Source organism: Pygocentrus nattereri, chromosome 5 (genome assembly GCF_015220715.1).
Source record: "Pygocentrus nattereri isolate fPygNat1 chromosome 5, fPygNat1.pri, whole genome shotgun sequence".
Classification (NCBI taxonomy): Eukaryota; Metazoa; Chordata; class Actinopteri; order Characiformes; family Serrasalmidae; genus Pygocentrus; species Pygocentrus nattereri.
This window is the reverse complement of record NC_051215.1, coordinates 50,592,849-50,620,117: the sequence shown is the minus strand read 5'-3', so window position 1 is coordinate 50,620,117 and position 27,269 is coordinate 50,592,849. Positions and strand designations below refer to the sequence as shown.

Below are 27,269 nucleotides of genomic sequence, written 5' to 3'. Positions count from 1 at the left end.
TGTCATTAAAAACTTACATTTTTCTATTTTGTCTCATTCCTCCCGATGTTAGTAGATAGGTCGTTGTAGTATTGATGATTGACAAATTGTATGGCTCTCCATTATCTGGTATAGTAACTTCAGCAATGGGGATTGTTATTAAATTGGCTGTGGAACTGACTGAATTGGTTGTGTTACTTTCTGAGCTTAATGTGCTTGGTGACACAGTTGAACCCACAGTTGCTGGCCTTGTAGTAAACTCAAAGGTGGCTTCAACAGTAGTGTAAAAACTTGTTATTAGCATTTCAGTTGTTTGTTCTATGGCTTTAGTTGTGGGCATTTCAGTAGTTGTGTTTGTAATTGGTGAAGCAGTTGTAATGTACTGAAATGGGAATGCAGTAGCAGCTACTGAATCCAATTTCAATGGCGTAGCTGTTGGTGCAGTGATTGAAGTTGGGGGTACTTCAGGTGTGGAAATAGGAGAAGTAAAAAAATCAGCTGTTGATATGGTGCTTTTTGTAGACTCCACTGTGAAAACACTTGTAAAGGGAATATCTGTTATTGTTGCAGTTGCAGATGGTGCAGTATACATGACTGGCGGTGTTGTTTCAGCAGTTGCTGGTGCTGTGCTTGTAGTAGGCTCGGGTGTGTATGTAGTAGTTGTATTTGAACGTGTGGTTCTGATTGTAGTTGTTGGTGTTTCATTGGTTGTTGGGGCTACGTTAGTAGTAACTCTTGTTGTTTCAAGGGCACTTGTCTCCACAGTTGTCTGTTTTGTGAATGTAGAAGACTCAACGGGGGATACAGGAAGAGTGGGAATATCTGTTGTTATTGTTGTAGTTGGGGTAACCTCATTAATCACTACTGGAACAATTGTTATTTTAGCACTTTCTTGTGTGCTAGTTGAAGACTCAGTTGTGGAGGCCGAATTTGTACTTACATCAGTTGTTATGACTGTACTTGTTGGAGTTTCATTGACTGTGGATACTTCAGTGTTAATCGTTGTCATTTCTAGAGCAAGTGTCTGTTTTGTATTTGCAGTAGATGCCACTGTGGATGCACCAGTAGTTAGAATATCTGTTAACGTTGGAGTGAAGGGTACTTCAGTAGTCATGGCTGAAGCTGTTGTTATTTCAGCATTTGCATGGGCTGTGCTTGTAATAAGTATGTTTGTGGAGGCTGATGTTGTAGTTACATCTGTTGTTATGACTGTACTGGTTGGAGTGGCGTTGGTTGTAGGTACGTCAGTGTTAATCATTGTCATTGCGAGAGTAGTTGTCTCAGCAATTGTCTGTGCTGTTTTTGTAGTAGTTGCCACTGTGGATGTAGTTGGAGATGGCATAGCTGTTAATGTTGTAGTCAAGGGTACCTCAATAGTCATGGCTAGAGCCGTTCTTATTTCAGCAGTTGCATGTCCTGGGCTTGTAGTTGATACAGTTGTGGAGGCCATAGTTGTAGTTGCATCTGTTGTTATGATGGTACTTGTTGGAGACTCATTGGTTGTGAATGCTTCAGTGTTGGTTGTTATCATTGCTGAAGCAGTTTTCTCAGCCATTGTCTGTGGTGTTATTGTAGTAGATGCCACTGTGGATACACTTGTGCTTGGAATATCTGTTGTTCTATTTGAGGTTACCTCAGTATGCATGGCCAAAGGCGTTGTTATTTCTGTAATTTCTGGTGCTGTGCTTGTAACAGGCATGATTGTGGTGACTGATGTCGTAGCTACATCTGTTGTTACGATTGTTCTTGGTAGAGTTTCAATGGTTGTGGGTACCTCACTGGTAATATTTGTTTTTGCTGGAGCACTGGACTCAGCAAATGTCTGTGTTTTGATTGCAGTAGATGCCACTGTGGATGCAGAAGTAGCTGGAATATCTCTTAATGATGTCGTTGAGTGTACCTCAGTAGCCATGACTGTAGACAGTTCGGCAGTTGTCGGTGCAGTGCTTGTTGTAGGTTCACTTGTGGAAGTTGAAGTTACATCTGTTGTTATGAAGGTACTTGTTGGAATTTCATTGGTTGTGGGTAATTCAGTGTAAAAGGTTGTCATTTCTAGAGCAGTTGTCTCAGCCATTGTCTGTGTTGTGATTGCAGTAGATGCCACTGTGGATTCACTAGTAGTTGGCATATATGTTAGGGATGTAGTTGTGGGTTCGTCAGTAGTCATGGCTGTAGCCATTGTAGTTTCGGCAGTTGTCGGTGCTGTGCTTGTTGTAGGCTCAGTTGTGGAGACCATAGTTGTAGTTCCATCTTTTGTTATGAATGTAGTTGTTGGAGTTTCATTGGTTGTGGGTAATTCAGTGTTAATTGTTGTCATTTCTAGAGCAGTTGTCTCAGCAATTGTCTGTGTTGTGATTGCAGTAGATGCCACTGTGGATTCACTAGTAGTTGGCACATCTGTCAATGTAGCTGTTGAGGGAACCTCAGTAGTCATGACTGCTTGCGTTGTTATTTCAGCATTTGCTGGTGGTGTGCTCGTATTAGGCTCAGTTGTGGTGGCAGCAGTCGTAGTTCCATCTGTTGTTATGATTGTAGTTGTTGGAGTTTCATTGGTTGTGGGTAATTCAGTGTTAATCGTTGTCATTTCTAGAGCAGTTTTCTCAGCCATTGTCTGTGTTGTGATTGCAGTAGATGCCACTGTGGACTCACTAGCAGTTGGCATATCTCTCATGGATGTAGTTGTGGGTTTGTCAGTAGTCATTGCTGTAGCCATTGTATTTTCAGCAGTTGTCGGTGCTGTGCTTGTTGTAGGCTCAGTTGTGGAGACCATAGTCGTAGTTCCATTTGTTGTTATGATTGTAGTTGTTGGAGTTTCATTGGTTGTGGGCAATTCAGTGTTAATCGTTGTCATTTCTAGAACAGTTGTCTCAGCCATTGTCTGTGTTGTGATTGCAGTAGATGCCACTGTGGATTCACTAGCAGTTGGCATATCTGTCACAGATGTAGTTGTGGGTTCGTCAGTAGTCATGGCTGTAACCGTTGTAGTTTTGGCAGTTGTCGCTGCTCTGCTTGTTGTAGGCTCAGTCGTGGAGACCATAGTCGCAGTTCCATCTGTTGTTATGATTGTAGTTGTTGGAGTTTCATTGGTTGTGGGCAATTCAGTGTTAATCGTTGTCAATTCCAGAGCAGTTGTCTCAGCTACTGTCTGTGTTGTGATTGCAGTAGATGACACTGTGGATTCACTAGTAGTTGGTACATCTGTCAATGTAGCTGTTGAGGGAACCTCAGTAGTCATGACTGCTTGCGTTGTTATTTCAGCATTTGCTGGTGGTTTGCTTCTATTAGGCTCAGTTGTGCGGGCAGCAGTCGTAGTTCCATCTGTTGTTATGATTGTAGTTGTTGGAGTTTCATTGGTTGTGGGTAATTCAGTGTTAATCGTTGTCATTTCTAGAGCAGTTTTCTCAGCCATTGTCTGTGTTGTGATTGCAGTAGATGCCACTGTGGACTCACTAGCAGTTGGCATATCTCTCATGGATGTAGTTGTGGGTTTGTCAGTAGTCATGGCTGTAACCGTTGTAGTTTCGTCAGTTGTCGCTGCTCTGCTTGTTGTAGGCTCAGTTGTGGAGGCCATAGTCGTAGTTCCATCTGTTGTAATAAATATACTTGTTGGAGTTTCATTGGTTGTGGGTAATTCAGTGTAATTTTTTGTCATTTCTAGAGCAGTTGTCTCAGATACCGTCTGTGTTGTGATTGCAGTAGATGCCACTGTGGATTCACTAGTAGTTGGCATATTTGTCAGGGATGTAGTTGTGGGTTCGTCAGAACTCATGGCTGTAGCCGTTGTAGTTTCAGCAGTTCTTGGTGCTGTGCTTGTTGTAGGCTCAGTTGTGGAGACCATAGTCGCAGTTCCATCTGTTGTTATGATTGTAGTTGTTGGAGTTTCATTGGTTGTGGGCAATTCAGTGTTAATCATTGTCAATTCCAGAGCAGTTGTCTCAGCTACTGTCTGTGTTGTGATTGCAGTAGATGCCACTGTGGATTCACTAGTAGTTGGCATATCTGTTAAGGATGTAGTTGTGGGTTCGTCAGTAGTCATGGCTGTAACCGTTGTAGTTTCTGCAATTGTCGGTGCTGTGTTTGTTGTAGGCTCAGTTGTGGAGGCTATAGTCGCAGTTCCATCTGTTCTTATGAATGTACTTGTTGGAGTTTCTTTGGTTGTGGGTAATTCAGTGTTAATCGTTGTCATTTCTAGAGCAGTTGTCTCAGCTACTGTCTGTGTTGTGATTGCAGTAGATGCCACTGTGGATTCACTAGTAGTTGGCATATTTGTCAGGGATGTAGTTGTGGGTTCGTCAGTAGTCATGGCTGTAACCGTTGTAGTTTCGGCAGTTGTCGCTGCTGTGCTTGTTGTAGCCTCAGTCGTGGAGGCTATAGTCGTAGGTCCATCTGCTGTTATGAATGTACTTGTTGGAATTTCATTGGTTGTGGGTAATTCAGTGTTAATCGTTGTCATTTCTAGAGCAGTTGTCTCAGCAACTCTCTGTGTTGCGATTGCAGTAGATGCCACTGTGGATTCACTAGTAGTTGGAAAATCTGTCAATGTAGCTGTTGAGGGAACCTCAGTAGTCATGACTGCTTGCGTTGTTATTTCAGCATTTGCTGGTGGTGTGCTCGTATTAGGCTCAGTTGTGCTGGCAGCAGTCATAGTTCCATCTGTTGTAATGAATGTACTTGTTGGAGTTTCATTGGTTGTGGGTAATTCAGTGTTAATTGTTGTCATTTTTAGAGCAGTTGTCTCAGCTACTGTCTGTGTTGTGATCACAGTAGATGCCACTGTGGAATCACTAGCAGTTGACATATCTGTTAGGGATGTAGTTGTGGGTTCGTCAGTAGTCATGGCTGTAACCGTTGTAGTTTCGGCAGTTGTCAGTGCTGTGCTTGTTGTAGGCTCAGTTGTGGAGACCATAGTCGTAGTTCCATCTGTTGTTATGATTGTAGTTGTTGGAGTTTCAATGGTTGTGGGTAATTCAGTGTTAAATGTTGTCATTTTTAGAGCAGTTGTCTCATGTACTGTCTGTGTTGTGATTGCAGTAGATGCCACTGTGGATTCACTAGTAGTTGGCATATCTGTTAAGGATGTAGTTGTGGGTTCGTCTGTAGTCATGGCTGTAACCGTTGTAGTTTCATCAGTTGTCGGTGCTGTGCTTGTTGCAGGCTCAGTCGTGGAGGCTATAGTTGTAGTTCCATCTGTTGTTATGATTGTAGTTGTTGGAGTTTCATTGGTTGTGGGCAATTCAGTGTTAATCATTGTCAATTCCAGAGCAGTTGTCTCAGCTACTGTCTGTGTTGTGATTGCAGTAGATGCCACTGTGGATTCACTAGTAGTTGGCATATTTGTCAGGGATGTAGTTGTGGGTTCGTCAGTAGTCATGGCTGTAACCGTTGTAGTTTCGGCAGTTGTCAGTGCTGTGCTTGTTGTAGGCTCAGTTGTGGAGACCATAGTCGTAGTTCCATCTGTTGTGATGAATGTACTTGTTGGAGTTTCATTGGTTGTGGGCAATTCAGTGTTAATCGTTGTCATTTCTAGAGCAGTTGTCTCAGCAACTCTCTGTGTTGCGATTGCAGTAGATGCCACTGTGGATTCACTAGTAGTTGGAAAATCTGTGAATGTAGCTGTTGAGGGAATCTCAGTAGTCATGACTGCTTGCGTTGTTATTTCAGCATTTGCTGGTCGTGTGCTCGTATTAAGCTCAGTTGTGCTGGCAGCAGTCGTAGTTCCATCTGTTGTTATGAATGTACTTGTTGGAGTTTCATTGGTTGTGGGTAATTCAGTGTTAATCGTTGTCAATTCTAAAGCAGTTGTCTCAGCGATTGTCTGTGTTGTGATTTCAGTAGATGCCACTGTGGAGTCACTAGTAGTTGGCACATCTGTCAATGTAGCTGTTGAGGGAACCTCAGTAGTCATGACTGCTTGCGTTGTTATTTCAGCATTTGCTGGTGGTGTGCTCGTATTAGGCTCAGTTGTGCTGGCAGCAGTCGTAGTTCCATCTGTTGTAATGATTGTAGTTGTTGTAGTTTCATTGGTTGTGGGTAATTCAGTGTTAATCGTTGTCATTTCCAGACCATTTGTCTCAGCTACTGTCTGTGTTGTGATTGCAGTAGATGCTACTGTGGATTCACTAGCAGTTGGCATATCTGTCACAGATGTAGTTGTGGGTTCGTCAGTAGTCATGGCTGTAACCGTTGTAGTTTCGTCAGTTGTCGCTGCTCTGCTTGTTGTAGGCTCAGTTGTGGAGTCCATAGTCGTAGTTCCATCTGTTGTAATAAATATACTTGTTGGAGTTTCATTGGTTGTGGGTAATTCAGTGTAATTTTTTGTCATTTCTAGAGCAGTTGTCTCAGATACCGTCTGTGTTGTGATTGCAGTAGATGCCACTGTGGATTCACTAGTAGTTGGCATATCTGTTAAGGATGTAGTTGTGGGTTCGTCAGTAGTCATGGCTGTAACCGTTGTAGTTTCTGCAATTGTCGGTGCTGTGTTTGTTGTAGGCTCAGTTGTGGAGGCTATAGTCGTAGTTCCATCTGTTGTTATGAATGTACTTGTTGGAGTTTCTTTGGTTGTGGGTAATTCAGTGTTAATCGTTGTCATTTCTAGAGCAGTTGTCTCAGCTACTGTCTGTGTTGTGATTGCAGTAGATGCCACTGTGGATTCACTAGTAGTTGGCATATTTGTCAGGGATGTAGTTGTGGGTGCGTCAGTAGTCATGGCTGTAACCGTTGTAGTTTCAGCAGTTGTCGGTGCTGTGCTTGTTGTAGGCTCTGTTGTGGAGGCCATAGTTGTAGTTCCATCTGTTGTTATGATTGTAGTTGTTGGAGTTTCATTGGTTGTGGGTAATTCAGTGTTAATCGTTGTCATTTCTAGAGCAGTTTTCTCAGCCATTGTCTGTGTTGTGACTGCAGTAGATGCCACTGTGGATTCACTAGTAGTTGGCATATTTGTCAGGGATGTAGTTGTGGGTTCGTCAGTAGTCATGGCTGTAACCGTTGTAGTTTCGGCAGTTGTCAGTGCTGTGCTTGTTGTAGGCTCAGTTGTGGAGACCATAGTCGTAGTTCCATCTGTTGTGATGAATGTACTTGTTGGAGTTTCATTGGTTGTGGGCAATTCAGTGTTAATCGTTGTCATTTCTAGAGCAGTTGTCTCAGCTACTGTCTGTGTTGTGACTGCAGTAGATGCCACTGTGGATTCACTAGTAGTTGGAAAATCTGTTAGGGATGTAGTTGTAGGTTCGTCAGTAGTCATGGCTGTAACCGTTGTAGTTTCATCAGCTGTCGGTGCTGTGCTTGTTGCAGGCTCAGTCGTGGAGGCTATAGTTGTAGTTCCATCTGTTGTTATGATTGTAGTTGTTGGAGTTTCATTGGTTGTGGGTAATTCAGTGTTAATCGTTGTCATTTCTAGAACAGTTGTCTCAGTTACTGTCTGTGTTGTGATCGCAGTAGATGCCACTGTGGAGTCACTAGTAGTTGGCACATCTGTCAATGTAGTTGTTGAGGGAACCTCAGTAGTCATGACTGCTTGCGTTGTTATTTCAGCAGTTGCTGGTGGTGTGCTCGTATTAGGCTCAGTTGTGCTGGCAGCAGTCGTAGCTCCATCTGTTGTAATGAATGTACTTGTTGGAGTTTCATTGGTTGTGGGTAATTCAGTCTTAATTGTTGTCATTTTTAGAGCTGTTGTCTCAGGTACTGTCTGTGTTGTGATTGCAGTAGATGCCACTGTGGATTCACTAGTAGTTGGCATATCTGTTAAGGATGTAGTTGTGGGTTCGTCAGTAGTCATGGTTGTAACCGTTGTAGTTTCAGCAGTTGTTGGTCCTGTGCTTGTTGGAGCCTCAGTCATGGAGGCCATAGTTGTAGTTCCATCTGTTAAGATTGTAGTTGTTGGAGTTTCATTGGTTGTGGGTAATTCAGTGTTAATCGTTGTCATTTCTAGAGCAGTTGTCTCAGCTACTGTCTGTGTTGTGATCGCAGTAGATGCCACTGTGGAGTCACTAGTAGTTGGCACATCTGTCAATGTAGCTGTTGAGGGAACCTCAGTAGTCATGACTGCTTGCGTTGTTATTTCAGCATTTGCTGGTGGTGTGCTCGTATTAGGCTCAGTTGTGCTGGCAGCAGTCGTAGTTCCATCTGTTGTAATGATTGTAGTTGTTGGAGTTTCATTGGTTGTGGGTAATTCAGTGTTAATCGTCGTCATTTCTAGAGCAGTTTTCTCAGCCATTGTCTGTGTTGTGATTGCAGTAGATGCCACTGTGGATTCACTAGTAGTTGGCATATCTGTCAATGTAGTTGTTGAGGGAACCTCAGTAGTCATGACTGCTTGCGTTGTTATTTCAGCAGTTGCTGGTGGTGTGCTCGTATTAGGCTCAGTTGTGCTGGCAGCAGTCGTAGCTCCATCTGTTGTAATGAATGTACTTGTTGGAGTTTCATTGGTTGTGGGTAATTCAGTCTTAATTGTTGTCATTTTTAGAGCTGTTGTCTCAGGTACTGTCTGTGTTGTGATTGCAGTAGATGCCACTGTGGATTCACTAGTAGTTGGCATATCTGTTAAGGATGTAGTTGTGGGTTCGTCAGTAGTCATGGTTGTAACCGTTGTAGTTTCAGCAGTTGTTGGTCCTGTGCTTGTTGGAGCCTCAGTCATGGAGGCCATAGTTGTAGTTCCATCTGTTATGATTGTAGTTGTTGGAGTTTCATTGGTTGTGGGTAATTCAGTGTTAATCGTTGTCATTTCTAGACCAGTTGTCTCAGCTACTGTCTGTGTTGTGATCGCAGTAGATGCCACTGTGGAGTCACCAGTAGTTGGCACATCTGTCAATGTAGCTGTTGAGGGAACCTCAGTAGTCATGACTGCTTGCGTTGTTATTTCAGCATTTGCTGGTGGTGTGCTCGTATTAGGCTCAGTTGTGCTGGCAGCAGTCGTAGTTCCATCTGTTGTAATGATTGTAGTTGTTGGAGTTTCATTGGTTGTGGGTAATTCAGTGTTAATCGTCGTCATTTCTAGAGCAGTTTTCTCAGCCATTGTCTGTGTTGTGATTGCAGTAGATGCCACTGTGGATTCACTAGTAGTTGGCATATCTGTTAGGGATGTAGTTGTGGGTTTGTCAGTAATCATGGCTGTAGCAATTGTATTTTCGCCAGTTGTCGGTGCTGTGCTTGTTGTAGGCTCAGTTGTGGAGACCATAGTCGTAGTTCCATCTGTTGTTATGAATGTACTTGTTGGAATTTCATTGGTTGTGGGTAATTCAGTGTTAATCGTTGTCATTTCTAGAGCAGTTGTCTCAGCAACTCTCTGTGTTGTGAGTGCAGTAGATGCCACTGTGGTTTCACTAGTAGTTGGAAAATCTGTGAATGTAGCTGTTGAGGGAACCTTAGTAGTCATGACTGCTTGCGTTGTTATTTCAACAGTTGCTGGTGGTGTGCTCGTATTAGGCTCAGTGGTGCTGGCAGCAGTCGTAGTTCCATCTGTTGTAATGAATGTACTTGTTGGAGTTTCATTGGTTGTGGGTAATTCAGTGTTAATCGTTGTCATTTCTAGAGCAGTTGTCTCAGCCATTGTCTGTGTTGTGATTGCAGTAGATGCCACTGTGGATTCACTAGTAGTTGGCATATCTGTTAGGGATGTAGTTGTGGGTTTGTCAGTAATCATGGCTGTAGCCATTGTATTTTCGCCAGTTGTCGGTGCTGTGCTTGTTGTAGGCTCAGTTGTGGAGACCATAGTCGTAGTTCCATCTGTTGTTATGAATGTACTTGTTGGAATTTCATTGGTTGTGGGTAATTCAGTGTTAATCGTTGTCATTTCTAGAGCAGTTGTCTCAGCAACTCTCTGTGTTGTGATTGCAGTAGATGCCACTGTGGATTCACTAGTAGTTGGAAAATCTGTGAATGTAGCTGTTGAGGGAACCTCAGTAGTCATAACTGCTTGCATTGTTATTTCAGCATTTGCTGGTGGTGTGCTCGTATTAAGCTCAGTTGTGCTGGCAGCAGTCGTAGTTCCATCTGTTGTAATGAATGTACTTGTTGGAGTTTCATTGGTTGTGGGTAATTCAGTGTTAATTCTTGTCATTTTTAGAGCAGTTGTCTTAGGTACTGTCTGTGTTGTGATTGCAGTAGATGCCACTGTGGATTCACTAGTAGTTGGCATATCTGTTAAGGATGTAGTTGTGGGTTCGTCTGTAGTCATGGCTGTAACCGTTGTAGTTTCATCAGCTGTCGGTGCTGTGCTTGTTGCAGGCTCAGTCGTGGAGGCTATAGTTGTAGTTCCATCTGTTGTTATGATTGTAGTTGTTGGAGTTTCATTGGTTATGGGTAATTCAGTGTTAATCGTTGTCATTTCTAGAACAGTTGTCTCAGTTACTGTCTGTGTTGTGATCGCAGTAGATGCCACTGTGGAGTCACTAGTAGTTGGCACATCTGTCAATGTACTTGTTGAGGGAACCTCAGTAGTCATGACTGCTTGCGTTGTTATTTCAGCATTTGCTGGTGGTGTGCTCGTATTAGGCTCAGTTGTGCTGGCAGCAGTCGTAGCTCCATCTGTTGTAATGAATGTACTTGTTGGAGTTTCATTGGTTGTGGGTAATTCAGTGTTAATTGTTGTCATTTTTAGAGCAGTTGTCTTAGGTACTGTCTGTGTTGTGATTGCAGTAGATGCCACTGTGGATTCACTAGTAGTTGGCATATCTGTTAAGGATGTAGTTGTGGGTTCGTCAGTAGTCATGGTTGTAACCGTTGTAGTTTCAGCAGTTGTTGGTCCTGTGCTTGTTGGAGCCTCAGTCATGGAGGCCATAGTTGTAGTTCCATCTGTTATGATTGTAGTTGTTGGAGTTTCATTGGTTGTGGGTAATTCAGTGTTAATCGTTGTCATTTCTAGACCAGTTGTCTCAGCTACTGTCTGTGTTGTGATCGCAGTAGATGCCACTGTGGAGTCACTAGTAGTTGGCACATCTGTCAATGTAGCTGTTGAGGGAACCTCAGTAGTCATGACTGCTTGCGTTGTTATTTCAGCATTTGCTGGTGGTGTGCTCGTATTAGGCTCAGTTGTGCTGGCAGCAGTCGTAGTTCCATCTGTTGTAATGATTGTAGTTGTTGGAGTTTCATTGGTTGTGGGTAATTCAGTGTTAATCGTTGTCATTTCTAGACCAGTTGTCTCAGCTACTGTCTGTGTTGTGATTGCAGTAGATGCCACTGTGGATTCACTAGTAGTTGGCATATCTGTTAGGGATGTAGTTGTGGGTTTGTCAGTAGTCATGGCTGTAACCGTTGTAGTTTCAGCAGTTGTCGGTGCTGTGCTTGTTGTAGGCTCTGTTGTGGAGGCCATAGTTGTAGTTCCATCTGTTGTTATGATTGTAGTTGTTGGAGTTTCATTGGTTGTGGGTAATTCAGTGTTAATCGTTGTCATTTCTAGAGCAGTTTTCTCAGCCATTGTCTGTGTTGTGATTGCAGTAGATGCCACTGTGGATTCACTAGTAGTTGGCATATCTGTTAGGGATGTAGTTGTGGGTTTGTCAGTAATCATGGCTGTAGCCATTGTATTTTCGCCAGTTGTCGGTGCTGTGCTTGTTGTAGGCTCAGTTGTGGAGACCATAGTCGTAGTTCCATCTGTTGTTATGAATGTACTTGTTGGAATTTCATTGGTTGTGGGTAATTCAGTGTTAATCGTTGTCATTTCTAGAGCAGTTGTCTCAGCTACTGTCTGTGTTGTGATTGCAGTAGATGCCACTGTGGATTCACTAGTAGTTGGCATATCTGTTAAGGATGTAGTTGTGGGTTTGTCAGTAGTCATGGCTGTAACCGTTGTAGTTTCGTCAGTTGTCGGTGCTGTGCTTGTTTCAGGCTCACTCCTGGAGGCTATAGTTGTAGTTACATCTGTTGTTATGATTGTAGTTGTTGGAGTTTCATTGGTTGTGGGTAATTCAGTGTTAATCGTTGTCAATTCTAGAGCAGTTGTCTCAGCGATTGTCTGTGTTGTGATTGCAGTAGATGCCACTGTGGATTCACTAGTAGTTGGCATATCTGTCACAGATGTAGTTGTGGGTTCGTCAGTAGTCATGGCTGTAACCGTTGTTGTTTCTGCAGTTGTCGGTGCTGTGCTTGTTGGAGCCTCAGTCATGGAGGCCATAGTTGTAGTTCCATCTCTTATGATTGTAGTTGTTGGAGTTTCATTGGTTGTGGGTAATTCAGTGTTAATCGTTGTCAATTCTAGAGCAGTTGTCTCAGCAACTGTCTGTGTTGTGATTACAGTAGATGCCACTGTGGATTCACTAGTAGTTGGAAAATCTGTGAATGTAGCTGTTGAGGGAACCTCAGTAGTCATGACTGCTTGCGTTGTTATTTCAGCATTTGCTGGTGGTGTGCTCGTATTAATCTCAGTTGTGCTGGCAGCAGTCGTAGTTCCATCTGTTGTAATGAATGTACTTGTTGGAGTTTCATTGGTTGTGGGTAATTCAGTGTTAATTGTTGTCATTTTTAGAGCTGTTGTCTCAGGTACTGTCTGTGTTGTGATTGCAGTAGATGCCACTGTGGATTCACTAGTAGTTGGCATATCTGTTAAGGATGTAGTTGTGGGTTCGTCAGTAGTCATGGCTGTAACCGTTGTAGTTTCGTCAGTTGTCGGTGCTGTGCTTGTTGCAGGCTCAGTCGTGGAGGCTATAGTTGTAGTTCCATCTGTTGTTATGATTGTAGTTTCATTGGTTGTGGGTAATTCAGTGTTAATTGTTGTCATTTTTAGAGCTGTTGTCTCAAGTACTGTCCGTGTTGTGATTGCAGTAGATGCCACTGTGACTTCACTAGTAGTTGGCATATCTGTTAAGGATGTAGTTGTGGGTTCGTCAGTAGTCATGGCTGTAACCGTTGTAGTTTCGTCAGTTGTCGGTGCTGTGCTTGTTGCAGGCTCAGTCGTGGAGGCTATAGTTGTAGTTCCATCTGTTGTTATGATTGTATTTGTTGGAGTTTCATTGGTTGTGGGTAATTCAGTGTTAATCGTTGTCATTTCTAGAGCAGTTGTCTCAGCGATTGTCTGTGTTGTGATTGCAGTAGATGCCACTGTGGATTCATTAGTAGTTGGCATATCTGTCACAGATGTAGTTGTGGGTTCGTCAGTATTCATGGCTGTAACCGTTGTAGTTTCGTCAGTTGTCGGTGCTGTGCTTGTTGGAGCCTCAGTCATGGAGGCCATAGTTGTAGTTCCATCTGTTGTTATGATTGTATTTGTTGGAGTTTCATTGGTTGTGGGTAATTCCGTGTTAATCGTTGTCATTTCTAGACCAGTTGTCTCAGCTACTGTCTGTGTTGTGATCGCAGTAGATGCCACTGTGGAGTCACTAGTAGTTGGCACATCTGTCAATGTAGCTGTTGAGGGAACCTCAGTAGTCATGACTGCTTGCGTTGTTATTTCAGCATTTGCTGGTGGTGTGCTCGTATTAGGCTCAGTTGTGCTGGCAGCAGTCGTAGTTCCATCTGTTGTAATGATTGTAGTTGTTGGAGTTTCATTGGTTGTGGGTAATTCAGTGTTAATCGTTGTCATTTCTAGACCAGTTGTCTCAGCTACTGTCTGTGTTGTGATTGCAGTAGATGCCACTGTGGATTCACTAGTAGTTGGCATATCTGTTAGGGATGTAGTTGTGGGTTTGTCAGTAGTCATGGCTGTAACCGTTGTAGTTTCAGCAGTTGTCGGTGCTGTGCTTGTTGTAGCCTCTGTTGTGGAGGCCATAGTTGTAGTTCCATCTGTTGTTATGATTGTAGTTGTTGGAGTTTCATTGGTTGTGGGTAATTCAGTGTTAATCGTTGTCATTTCTAGACCAGTTGTCTCAGCTACTGTCTGTGTTGTGATCGCAGTAGATGCCACTGTGGAGTCACTAGTAGTTGGCACATCTGTCAATGTAGCTGTTGAGGGAACCTCAGTAGTCATGACTGCTTGCGTTGTTATTTCAGCATTTGCTGGTGGTGTGCTCGTATTAGGCTCAGTTGTGCTGGCAGCAGTCGTAGTTCCATCTGTTGTAATGATTGTAGTTGTTTCATTGGTTGTGGGTAATTCAGTGTTAATCGTTGTCAATTCTAGACCAGTTGTCTCAGCTACTGTCCGTGTTGTGATTGCAGTAGATGCCACTGTGGATTCACTAGTAGTTGGCATATCTGTTAAGGATGTAGTTGTGGGTTCGTCAGTAGTCATGGCTGTAACCGTTGTAGTTTCGTCAGTTGTCGGTGCTGTGCTTGTTGCAGGCTCACTCGTGGAGGCTATAGTTGTAGTTCCATCTGTTGTTATGATTGTAGTTGTTGGAGTTTCATTGGTTGTGGGTAATTCAGTGTTAATCGTTGTCAATTCTAGAGCAGTTGTCTCAGCGATTGTCTGTGTTGTGATTGCAGTAGATGCCACTGTGGATTCACTAGTAGTTGGCATATATGTCACAGATGTAGTTGTGGGTTCGTCAGTAGTCATGGTTGTAACCGTTGTAGTTTCTGCAGTTGTCGGTGCTGTGCTTGTTGGAGCCTCAGTCATGGAGGCCATAGTCGTAGTTCCATCTGTTGTTATGATTGTAGTTGTTGGAGTTTCATTGGTTGTGGGTAATTCAGTGTTAATCGTTGTCATTTCTAGACCAGTTGTCTCAGCTGCTGTCTGTGTTGTGATCGCAGTAGATGCCACCGTGGAGTCACTAGTAGTTGGCACATCTGTCAATGTAGCTGTTGAGGGAACCTCAGTAGTCATGACTGCTTGCGTTGTTATTTCAGCATTTGCTGGTGGTGTGCTCGTATTAGGCTCAGTTGTGCTGGCAGGAGTCGTAGTTCCATCTGTTGTAATGATTGTAGTTGTTGGAGTTTCATTGGTTGTGGGTAATTCAGTGTTAATCGTTGTCATTTCTAGACCAGTTGTCTCAGCTACTGTCTGTGTTGTGATTGCAGTAGATGCCACTGTGGATTCACTAGTAGTTGTCATATCTGTTAAGGATGTAGTTGTGGGTTTGTCAGTAGTCATGGCTGTAACCGTTGTAGTTTCGTCAGTTGTCGGTGCTGTGCTTGTTTCAGGCTCACTCCTGGAGGCTATAGTTGTAGTTACATCTGTTGTTATGATTGTAGTTGTTGGAGTTTCATTGGTTGTGGGTAATTCAGTGTTAATCGTTGTCAATTCTAGAGCAGTTGTCTCAGCGATTGTCTGTGTTGTGATTGCAGTAGATGCCACTGTGGATTCACTAGTAGTTGGCATATCTGTCACAGATGTAGTTGTGGGTTCGTCAGTAGTCATGGCTGTAACCGTTGTTGTTTCTGCAGTTGTCGGTGCTGTGCTTGTTGGAGCCTCAGTCATGGAGGCCATAGTTGTAGTTCCATCTCTTATGATTGTAGTTGTTGGAGTTTCATTGGTTGTGGGTAATTCAGTGTTAATCGTTGTCAATTCTAGAGCAGTTGTCTCAGCAACTGTCTGTGTTGTGATTACAGTAGATGCCACTGTGGATTCACTAGTAGTTGGAAAATCTGTGAATGTAGCTGTTGAGGGAACCTCAGTAGTCATGACTGCTTGCGTTGTTATTTCAGCATTTGCTGGTGGTGTGCTCGTATTAATCTCAGTTGTGCTGGCAGCAGTCGTAGTTCCATCTGTTGTAATGAATGTACTTGTTGGAGTTTCATTGGTTGTGGGTAATTCAGTGTTAATTGTTGTCATTTTTAGAGCTGTTGTCTCAGGTACTGTCTGTGTTGTGATTGCAGTAGATGCCACTGTGGATTCACTAGTAGTTGGCATATCTGTTAAGGATGTAGTTGTGGGTTCGTCAGTAGTCATGGCTGTAACCGTTGTAGTTTCGTCAGTTGTCGGTGCTGTGCTTGTTGCAGGCTCAGTCGTGGAGGCTATAGTTGTAGTTCCATCTGTTGTTATGATTGTAGTTTCATTGGTTGTGGGTAATTCAGTGTTAATTGTTGTCATTTTTAGAGCTGTTGTCTCAAGTACTGTCTGTGTTGTGATTGCAGTAGATGCCACTGTGACTTCACTAGTAGTTGGCATATCTGTTAAGGATGTAGTTGTGGGTTCGTCAGTAGTCATGGCTGTAACCGTTGTAGTTTCGTCAGTTGTCGGTGCTGTGCTTGTTGCAGGCTCAGTCGTGGAGGCTATAGTTGTAGTTCCATCTGTTGTTATGATTGTATTTGTTGGAGTTTCATTGGTTGTGGGTAATTCAGTGTTAATCGTTGTCATTTCTAGAGCAGTTGTCTCAGCGATTGTCTGTGTTGTGATTGCAGTAGATGCCACTGTGGATTCATTAGTAGTTGGCATATCTGTCACAGATGTAGTTGTGGGTTCGTCAGTATTCATGGCTGTAACCGTTGTAGTTTCGTCAGTTGTTGGTGCTGTGCTTGTTGGAGCCTCAGTCATGGAGGCCATAGTTGTAGTTCCATCTGTTGTTATGATTGTATTTGTTGGAGTTTCATTGGTTGTGGGTAATTCAGTGTTAATCGTTGTCATTTCTAGACCAGTTGTCTCAGCTACTGTCTGTGTTGTGATCGCAGTAGATGCCACTGTGGAGTCACTAGTAGTTGGCACATCTGTCAATGTAGCTGTTGAGGGAACCTCAGTAGTCATGACTGCTTGCGTTGTTATTTCAGCATTTGCTGGTGGTGTGCTCGTATTAGGCTCAGTTGTGCTGGCAGCAGTCGTAGTTCCATCTGTTGTAATGATTGTAGTTGTTGGAGTTTCATTGGTTGTGGGTAATTCAGTGTTAATCGTTGTCATTTCTAGACTAGTTGTCTCAGCTACTGTCTGTGTTGTGATTGCAGTAGATGCCACTGTGGATTCACTAGTAGTTGGCATATCTGTTAGGGATGTAGTTGTGGGTTTGTCAGTAGTCATGGCTGTAACCGTTGTAGTTTCAGCAGTTGTCGGTGCTGTGCTTGTTGTAGGCTCTGTTGTGGAGGCCATAGTTGTAGTTCCATCTGTTGTTATGATTGTAGTTGTTGGAGTTTCATTGGTTGTGGGTAATTCAGTGTTAATCGTCGTCATTTTTAGAGCAGTTGTCTCAGGTACTGTCTGTGTTGTGATTGCAGTAGATGCCACTGTGGATTCACTAGTAGTTGGAAAACCTGTGAATGTAGCTGTTGAGGGAACCTCAGTAGTCATGACTGCTTGCGTTGTTATTTCAGCATTTGCTGGTGGTGTGCTCATATTAATCTCAGTTGTGCTGGCAGCAGTCGTAGTTCCATCTGTTGTTATGATTGTAGTTGTTGGAGTTTCATTGGTTGTGGGTAATTCAGTGTTAATCCTTGTCATTTCTAGACCAGTTGTCTCAGCTACTGTCTGTGTTGTGATCGCAGTAGATGCCACTGTGGAGTCACTAGTAGTTGGCACATCTGTCAATGTACCTGTTGAGGGAGCCTCAGTAGTCATGACTGCTTGCGTTGTTATTTCAGCATTTGCTGGTGGTGTGCTCGTATTAGGCTCAGTTGTGCTGGCAGCAGTCGTAGTTCCATCTGTTGTAATGAATGTACTTGTTGGAGTTTCATTGGTTGTGGGTAATTCAGTGTTAATCGTTGTCAATTCTAGACCAGTTGTCTCAGCTACTGTCCGTGTTGTGATTGCAGTAGATGCCACTGTGGATTCACTAGTAGTTGGCATATCTGTTAAGGATGTAGTTGTGGGTTCGTCAGTAGTCATGGCTGTAACCGTTGTAGTTTCGTCAGTTGTCGGTGCTGTGCTTGTTGCAGGCTCACTCGTGGAGGCTATAGTTGTAGTTCCATCTGTTGTTATGATTGTAGTTGTTGGAGTTTCATTGGTTGTGGGTAATTCAGTGTTAATCGTTGTCAATTCTAGGTCAGTTGTCTCAGCGATTGTCTGTGTTGTGATTGCAGTAGATGCCACTGTGGATTCACTAGTAGTTGGCATATATGTCACAGATGTAGTTGTGGGTTCGTCAGTAGTCATGGTTGTAACCGTTGTAGTTTCTGCAGTTGTCGGTGCTGTGCTTGTTGGAGCCTCAGTCATGGAGGCCATAGTCGTAGTTCCATCTGTTGTTATGATTGTAGTTGTTGGAGTTTCATTGGTTGTGGGTAATTCAGTGTTAATCGTTGTCATTTCTAGACCAGTTGTCTCAGCTACTGTCTGTGTTGTGATCGCAGTAGATGCCACCGTGGAGTCACTAGTAGTTGGCACATCTGTCAATGTAGCTGTTGAGGGAACCTCAGTAGTCATGACTGCTTGCGTTGTTATTTCAGCATTTGCTGGTGGTGTGCTCGTATTAGGCTCAGTTGTGCTGGCAGCAGTCGTAGTTCCATCTGTTGTAATGATTGTAGTTGTTGGAGTTTCATTGGTTGTGGGTAATTCAGTGTTAATCGTTGTCATTTCTAGACCAGTTGTCTCAGCTACTGTCTGTGTTGTGATTGCAGTAGATGCCACTGTGGATTCACTAGTAGTTGGCATATCTGTTAAGGATGTAGTTGTGGGTTCGTCAGTAGTCATGGCTGTAACCGTTGTAGTTTCGTCAGTTGTCGGTGCTGTGCTTGTTGCAGGCTCACTCGTGGAGGCTATAGTTGTAGTTCCATCTGTTGTTATGATTGTAGTTGTTGGAGTTTCATTGGTTGTGGGTAATTCAGTGTTAATCGTTGTCATTTCTAGAGCAGTTGTCTCAGCAACTGTCTGTGTTGTGATTACAGTAGATGCCACTGTGGATTCACTAGTAGTTGGAAAATCTGTGAATGTAGCTGTTGAGGGAACCTCAGTAGTCATGACTGCTTGCGTTGTTATTTCAGCATTTGCTGGTGGTGTGCTCGTATTAATCTCAGTTGTGCTGGCAGCAGTCGTAGTTCCATCTGTTGTAATGAATGTACTTGTTGGAGTTTCATTGGTTGTGGGTAATTCAGTGTTAATTGTTGTCATTTTTAGAGCTGTTGTCTCAAGTACTGTCTGTGTTGTGATTGCAGTAGATGCCACTGTGGATTCACTAGTAGTTGGCATATCTGTTAAGGATGTAGTTGTGGGTTCGTCAGTAGTCATGGCTGTAACCGTTGTAGTTTCTGCAGTTGTCGGTGCTGTGCTTGTTGGAGCCTCAGTCATGGAGGCCATAGTCGTAGTTCCATCTGTTGTTATGATTGTAGTTGTTGGAGTTTCATTGGTTGTGGGTAATTCAGTGTTAATCGTGGTCATTTCTAGAGCAGTTGTCTCAGTTACTGTCTGTGTTGTGAATGCAGTAGATGCCACTGTGGATTCACTAGTAGTTGGAAAATCTGTCAATGTAGCTGTTGAGGGAACCTCAGTAGTCATGACTTCTGGCATAGTTATTTCAGCAGTTGCTGGTGCTGTGCTGGTATTAGGTGCATTTGTTGTTATGATTGTACTTGTTGGAATTTCATTGGTTGTGGGTACTTCAGTGTCAATCGCTGGAGCCATTGTTTGTGAACCAGTTGTCTCAGATGCTGTCTGTAGTGTGGCGTTATTAAGATCCATTGTGGATGTACTGCCATTGGGAATAGTTCTTGTTAAGAATTACAAACACTAATATAGTGACATTTTTACATCAGTCTTTTTGTGTTTTTATCTTTAAATAATAATCATTTCCCCCCAAAGCAATTGAAATGCATTCAACCACAGCTGCCACAAATTTCAGTGTCTACTTACGTTTGGGCCTTCGTCCTGTTAAGTACACACCACAGGCAGACTGTTATAGAATAAGGAATATTTTTGTAATAATTACATATTAGAACTGAAATGTATGTCATTCATGAAGTATCGTAAACTATATTATAGTAAAGTGTACTACACTGAATCAATTGTTCTTTAACAAATGAAATAAGACTTGCACGTTTTTTTTGCATCATTGGTTATTTTTCCCGTATTATGCCTTTTTACCAGCTTACAGTTTTGTTATGTTGCCCCTCTCAACACTTCCTTGCCTGTTTTTCATCTATCTATCTAAACTGAATGAAGGTAAAGAGTTGTAAATTATTTCTTTGTGGTAAACAAAATTCTGTCTTTATAACATTTATTATAGGCAGACATATCAGTTTTACTTACATATGTTGAGGAGAATGTTTTTTCTTCTTCCATCATATTTATGGAGATGAAACCTATAGATAAAAATCCACTTTTATGGCTTTTGTCAAACGTTTTTCAATAAATAGAAAATATGTAGACTCACAGTGTCATTATTGAGGCATTTTTTCTTACACTGAATTGCTAAATGACAATATTTTAGTACTCGGTTGTGAGAAAGTTCTTCTGGGCTTAATGATAGATACAAGTGAATACTCAACAGGTGTTTTATGTTTATCTTCAGATTCTTTTCACTCTCTCATTTTAAGCACAGTTTCCACTGTCAAATCCTGAGATTCTTGAAATATTAAATTTTTTACTTGGTGTGTCAGTTCATGCAGTGATTTAAGTGCTCTACGTGTAAGCAAGTGATTACAAATAAACAGTAAATGAAGGTAAAGTTTCAACAAAACAAAGAAAGGCTAAACAACTGAGCTTGAAAACTAATACTAATTAATAATAATTAAATATATAATGGTATAGCCAAAACATATTAAATTCTCAAATACCTTATTTCAGTCTTCAAAATCATAACCATCCACTCTGAGGTGCTGATACAATCACTATCTCTCTGGTATTCTTCTCTCTGCAGGATCACTGTGGGAAGGTTATTTATCAAAGAGACAAACTGACGTAGAAGGAATGTAACTGTGCTGGCCTCTCCCTCTCACCTGCGCAAATCTGTCCTTTCATTCATATGAATAGCAACGGGTGTACATCCATACACTGATGATTACTACTGAGAGAAATTCCTGACAGAATACAGACTGTCAGAAGTGAACACAATTAGTAACACTCTGTTCGCCACACAGCAATTCCATCTCAACAAGTAGGGAACACCTAAATCTAACATGAAGTCTGCTTTGCAAATCATTGTTTAGTTACAGTGATTCAGGTTTTCTCTTTGATTCAGCTTTGGTATTATATGATGATAATGCTTAATCATTTGTTCATATCTGAAAAATATTGGCCCATGTGATCCAGATGGTCCAGATGAGCTTAAAACTGTATGGCTAAAAAGTTGTTATTGCTTAGTTTTTCATAGAAGCACTGGGCATTTTTAAAATCTATATTGAAAAAATGTAGGTAAATAAAGTATTATTATTATAATTATTATAATTATAATAATAATTATTATTATTATCACAATATGGTTAACATAATTGCCTTTACAAGAGATATATTTGCAGCGTAAAAGCACATTTGATGTGTAAGGTGTGTAAAAGGAGCTTATATATAGATACACATGATGAGTAAAATGTTTTGTTCCACCCAAACATGTTCTGCGAGAGTAAAACTTGTTTCGCTATCAGCTTTACAGAATAGCCCATGCATCAGTAAAATATATGGTAATAAGGGAATTAATAAACGAAAATAAAAAATGTGTGATAATCTTACTAAAGTGCATTATTTAACAATAATTATATAATCAAAGACAGTCATTTTGGTATTGGAATTAGCCTTTTTATGGAGCCGAATCTGTAATAGTATATGAAATATGGGTGTTTTACCTTTAAAAGTTTGTTGTTGTTACCAGCATTCAGAACATGTGGGGGCTCTAAGTGGCTTGGCCCACCCCAAACATATTGCAGGCAGGAATGCAGAAGAATTAATTTTGTTTAGTAAGTAAATGCTGTGTTACACAGATATAAACTAGAAACTTAAAAAGTTAAATCATCTTAAATGTAGCCCATTTTTAGTTATCATCATGAGATAGGTTTAATAATCTTAATTAAATTAAAACAATTTCTTGATGTTTATATGTTTTTTAATCTAGTGATACCTTGTGAAATTGTCTTATATTTATATTTATTTATATGTAGTCTTATATACTAAACTATTTAAACAGTCCCATCAGCACTCTTCATCAAACCTTGCACGAGTGTTAACCAGAATAGTTTGGAAAAAAAAAAAATTTCAAATCCTGATTTATTTAAAATCCTGCTCTTTACACCAAGAACACACTGTGATGAACATGAAGCCACGTGTTAAGCCAAACAATTACAGGGCAGGTGCTTTATGATAACTAAACCATGGATTGTTATGATTTTCAGTGTGAATGTAACAGCGAGATCATGTAGCACCTTTATCAGCCAACCAAATTTATTCTCTCTCTTATTTCACACTCACAAGCATAAACATGACTGCTGTCTCATATATCTTTGTGGCTTCACTGGTTTTGTGGAGGGAGCGTCTACAACATGAACCGCACCCTAACTCACAAACACACACACAAAACACCTGATAAATATCTCTCGCTCACTGGCTGCAAATATTGTTGCATAAACATCAGGGTCAGATACCTTCTAAGTCAGATCTTATGTAAGATCAGAATGGCATTAATATATTTTTCAAATATTATAAGAAAATTACTGCTGTTCTTTTGTAGGAAATCATCTTACATGAGTTGGAATTTAAATAAAGACATGAAGTGAATACATATAGTGAAAGAAATGCATGAATGGCTGTAAAATAAATAACTAAAATAATTCTGAAGAAGAATTGTGGTGAAATTGTCCGTAACCCGTTACTTTATTCCACTATGTAATAAATTGGAATTCTGTCTGTTGTTGTAGAATTTTAGCTAAGGGTGTGTTTCTCTGTCTCCAAGTCACGCAAATACACACGCATGAATGTCGACAAATATGATGTATCATATTTCACAGCGTCTGTGGTTTGGGTGCGTCCAAGACAGGTGGAATCTCTCTCTCTCTCTCTCTCTCTCACCCTCACTCATTCACTCACACACACACCTGTTTTTAAATTGTTAATAATTTGCTGTCACAATGTACTATTATACAATTCCTAAATATTTCTGGCCCATAAAATGAAGGCATATGCTGCAATTAATGCAATTACAATAGCAACATTTTATGCATTTAATACAGACTGTTCCCTCAGCTAGTTGGTTAATCATGGCAAAACATTACAGTACATCTTTAAATACAACATAACAATCTTTATAATTTACTTTAAAGAAGAATAAATAAAAACATGGAGTAAACATTAGGGTAGCCTAAGATTGTATCTTCATTTCAGTTTAGAAAAATATATATTTTACATTCTTTCAGCTTTAAGAGAAACACTATCACTTAAAACAGTCAATAAATTACTGAAAAAATGTTCTCTTATGATTTAATTCTATACGGCTTAAGATATTTTTACTCATTCTGTTTTTAAAAGAGTCCATTGCTTGTTGTGTACTGGACATTGTAGGACCTTCTTCTACTGTAGCGTCTCCTTATGGCGGCACAGCAACCACACAGCATACACTGAGAGAAACACGGAAAGATTAGATCAGAGGATCTGATTAGTTACTGATATTAAAATAACAGGCTGTGATTAATCAGTGAGGATAAACTTCATTTGCAAGGTGTGCAAACTAGTAGGTGCAGACTGTACATGTATATATATTTTGTATGTTATCAGTTCTGTATTCACAGTACATTTCTTAGGCAAATAGGTTTTAAAATGTTTTGGCTTTACTTACACAGAGTGTAATCCAGGTGGGTATGAGGATGATGGCTATACTGCAGGGGATAATGATGGCCAGGGCCCAACCTGGAAATCCTCCGGTGCTGTTTCCAGGGAAAGTGGTGTTTGGGACAGTGGGCTGAGGAGTCGTGGAAGCTAAACCACTAACTTTGAGTATTTCAGCAAGAAATCCACTTGGTACCTGGATATTCCCCTCCACAAAAACATTCTGAAACTGCCTGAATCACGGTATCGTTATCCCTAAAAAAATGAAATTAACATTTATATATGTAATAAACCTAATAAATTTCAATTGATGCACAAAAGCAAAGAAAGAATGTGTCTAAAGAAGAATTCAGACACAGAGTTTAGGCTTGACATTAATGCTTACTTGTAGTTTGCCTGTGGAAAGTTAAATGGCGTAGAACTTTTTCCATTCAAGATTTTGTTGAGCTGAAAAGGTATGAAAAAATTAAATACATAATAGCACATTTAAAACAAATTATGAGCTAATCAAAATGTAAATTCCTAAGTTTTTAATGGGCCCTTTTCACATTTCCATACTTTTCTGCTGGAAGTAGTTATTGCACGGTAACACTGCTCCTGCTAAAAGCATTTACAATGGCAACAATGGAGAGTTGCGCATGTACAGCTTACTCAAGTGTTAGAACTTGAAGCAAAAACAGCCTGATCTCAGTTTCGATGGTTTGTCAACTGATAATAATGAGCAGAGGAAAACAAGAACTTTACACGTAAAAAAACATCTGGGTCTGCATTTCACTGCTGCTGAGTTACACTGAATGCAATACGAGCTTTAAAGTTGACGCTACAGCTGTTTTTCAGAGGAGCAGTTTATTTTTTCCCTCAAAAATGACCAGCAACTGAGAGAGCAGGTACTCAGTGAAGAGTAGGTTCTTTTTTTCATGTTTGTCGCTGCAGATTAAATATTAAATATGTTAAAAATTAAATATATCAGAAAACCAGCTGAGTGTTTATAAATGCAAACAAGAAAATGTCTATAGTGGTGCTATGGACCCTGACAACCTGGCACACCCCCCTACGTACGTGTGCAGCTTTTTTGCCACTTTATACGACAGGCAGTTCCGGCCACGCAGGCTGAAGCATTCTGTGTTATTTCGTCACAACATCAGGGTTTTATTGACTTTGACCGCCGTGGGAGGTGATACGCAAGCCATTTGAATGTTTTTACTTCTTACTTTGCTCACAAACAGAAAATGGACACTTTTATGATCACATTTGACTGACAGCTGCTTTGGTCTGACTCTGAAGATGAGACTACATGAAATTCCAGAATTGTCATCACCACTGAGCAGCTTTTCCATCAGCAGCTGTGACAGAACAACACCTGAACAACTTGAAATGCAGCCAGACTGCCTGGAACAAAACAACATTTGGTTTGATATTAATATTGATCTGGCAAAAATGGACAAAACTGAGCTACACTTGATATTGTGGCAGTTTTAAGGCTCAGTCCAATTTGGTCAGACTCTAAAGACGAGACTACAAGTTTTGCGAATGTGACGAAGCAGACTCAGGAACTTGAGGAGGATCCACGTGCAGATTTACTGGCAAAAAAGGCAATCCAAAACTTGTCGTCAAAAGGCAAAATAAAAAAAGGTCATAACAGAGAAATCAGTCCAAAAGGCCTAGCAAACAGAGCAAAAGGGACAAAAGGTGAAAGCAGAATCCAATAGTTCAGGGAAAGGTTCAGAAACACCAGCAAGACACACAAAACAACCACCCAGTAGTCAGACACAAAGGAACTGGCAGTACTTTGCACTGACTGGCTGAATGAGGGGAGTATTTGAGGTGTGACTGATTAAGGAGATTAGGTACAGGTGATTTGAACTGGCAACAGGGCTAATACATGGGAGAGTGAGACCTCTGGTGGTCAAATAGTGAAATGCTGACAGCAAATGGTATTTGGTTCATTTCTGGCTGATTCCAGGTTGTTCAGCTGTTCTTCTGTCACAGCTGCCGACTGAAAAGCTGCTCAGTGGTGACGACAGTTTAGGAATTTAGTGTAAGGAGCTGGAGAACGAACTGCCGGCTGAGCAGCGAGTGGGCGGAGCTCGTTACTCTGACGTAGCAACAAGCTGCTCGTTAAGGAGCTCAATTAGGAGGAAGGAGCTGAACATTAAAACATATTAAACGCCGCGTTCACGGCCAGTTTATACATTTCTTACTGTATTTATTTAACTGCTGTATTAAAGCAGTAGAGCACTCGAGGTTGTGTGTTATGGCGAATAACATCACGGCTGTGATGACCATAACAACCACGGCTGTGGTTGGATAGTGTAGTGGTTAACACCTCTGCCTTCTACACTGTAGACTGGGGGTCAATCCCCACCAGGTCAAGCACCCTACACTATACCAATACGAGTCCTTGGGCAAGACTCCTAACACCACCCTGGCCTCCCTATGAAAAATGATTAAATTGTAAGCTGCTCTGGATCAGAGCGTCAGCCAAATGCCGTAAATGTGATGATCTACGGCCACCGAATCACAGCCAGGATGGTATTTTGTGATAACACACTTCCTCTGTGTTCTGCCGCTTAATTGCCTAGTTTATTGTTAGCAAGCTGTTTCAACATCTCCAGCTAAGATGGATTATGTAGTGCTTTTTGTTATAGTTATTTTCACTTATCCATCTATTCATCACTCTATAGATAATGTTATTGTACTGTGATAGCAGTGAAGGAATTTTTCCACAGATCACGAATATCCTTTATTTAGTTTGGATTCCTGTATTGTGTCTTTGGTGTTCTCCAACAGTTCTGGAAGCATCCTCAAGTTTCAGTCTGGGCAACCAGATAAAGAAAAGTGACACACCTTTCTGTGGTGAGCTGAAGTAATGAACACCTGTATTTCTGAGGTTTATACCTGCCTGAAAGGAAACAGTGGATCTTGTTTTACCCAGCATTTACCCTCTTCTGTTTCTTGTGAAAATTTGAGAAAACTAAAAGAGAAAACCTGGGACTGTCTCACACTCACCAAAACCATATGTTTTATTTCGGAGTTGAAGGTTTGAGGAAATGTTTACATTGCTGATTTTGAATCCAAAGGTAATAGTATATGAGTTGTTACCCATTTCTAAAAGGGAAATGACGGGGTTAAAATGCTGAACTTACTCTGGTTGTAATACTGTATTAGTTATTTGAGGCTGTATATCGTTGCTGTCGGAAGAAAATCTTGTATGTTTATTTTTGCCATTTTCATTTTTTGACATAATTTGAAAGGGCCTGTTGTTCTTTACATTGTATTTAAATTTCATGATGAATAGGCCAAATGAAATGACCCAAAATGACTTGGAAAAAACTCTGGTTCCATCGACTTACATTAGAAGTACAGTGGGTTTTTTACTTCTCCTACAATTACACAAAGCAAATTTGGACTGACAATGAATGGCTGTCAGCTTACGTGAAGACTCAGTGACCAAACCGGACAGCCTCACTTCCCCTGACTGCGCCTAGAAATTCTATCCATAAAAATAATGAATAGAATCGGTGACAAAGGGCAGCTCTGACGGAGTCCAACTCTCACTGGGAACGAGTCTGACTTACTGCCGGCCATGGGAACCAGGCTCCTGCTTTGTTTGTACAGGGCCTGATTGGCTCGTAGCAAAGAGCCATGTATCCTGTACTCCCGAAGCACCTCCCACAGAATACCCCGGGGAACACAGTCGAATGCCTTCTCCAGATCCACAAAGCACATGTGGACTGGTTGGGCAAACTCCCATGAACCCTCCAGAATCCTGGAGACGGTGAAGAGTTGGTCCAGTGTTCCACGACCTGGGAGGAACCCGCATTGC

At 41.4% G+C, this 27,269-nt stretch overlaps 1 protein-coding gene and 1 long non-coding RNA gene across 2 annotated transcripts in view; both read right to left on the bottom strand.

Annotated features, from left to right (window-relative positions):
* LOC108416460 (mucin-3A-like) overlaps positions 1-321 on the bottom strand; it is a 122,753-nt gene extending 122,432 nt beyond the window's left edge. The window contains exon 1 of the mRNA XM_037538675.1: positions 18-321. Within this exon, the coding sequence (XP_037394572.1) occupies positions 18-319 (302 nt within the window). The 5' untranslated portion in view covers positions 320-321. The remainder of the gene's footprint in view (positions 1-17) is intronic.
* Positions 322-23,193: 22,872 nt separating this feature from the next.
* LOC108415200 lies at positions 23,194-24,652 on the bottom strand. Its single transcript, XR_001856974.2, has 4 exons — positions 24,503-24,652; positions 23,829-23,890; positions 23,454-23,698; positions 23,194-23,235 (listed from the first exon to the last, which is right to left on the bottom strand). It is a non-coding gene; the product is annotated as an uncharacterized LOC108415200 (long non-coding RNA).
* Between the last annotated feature and the right edge of the window lie 2,617 nt (positions 24,653-27,269).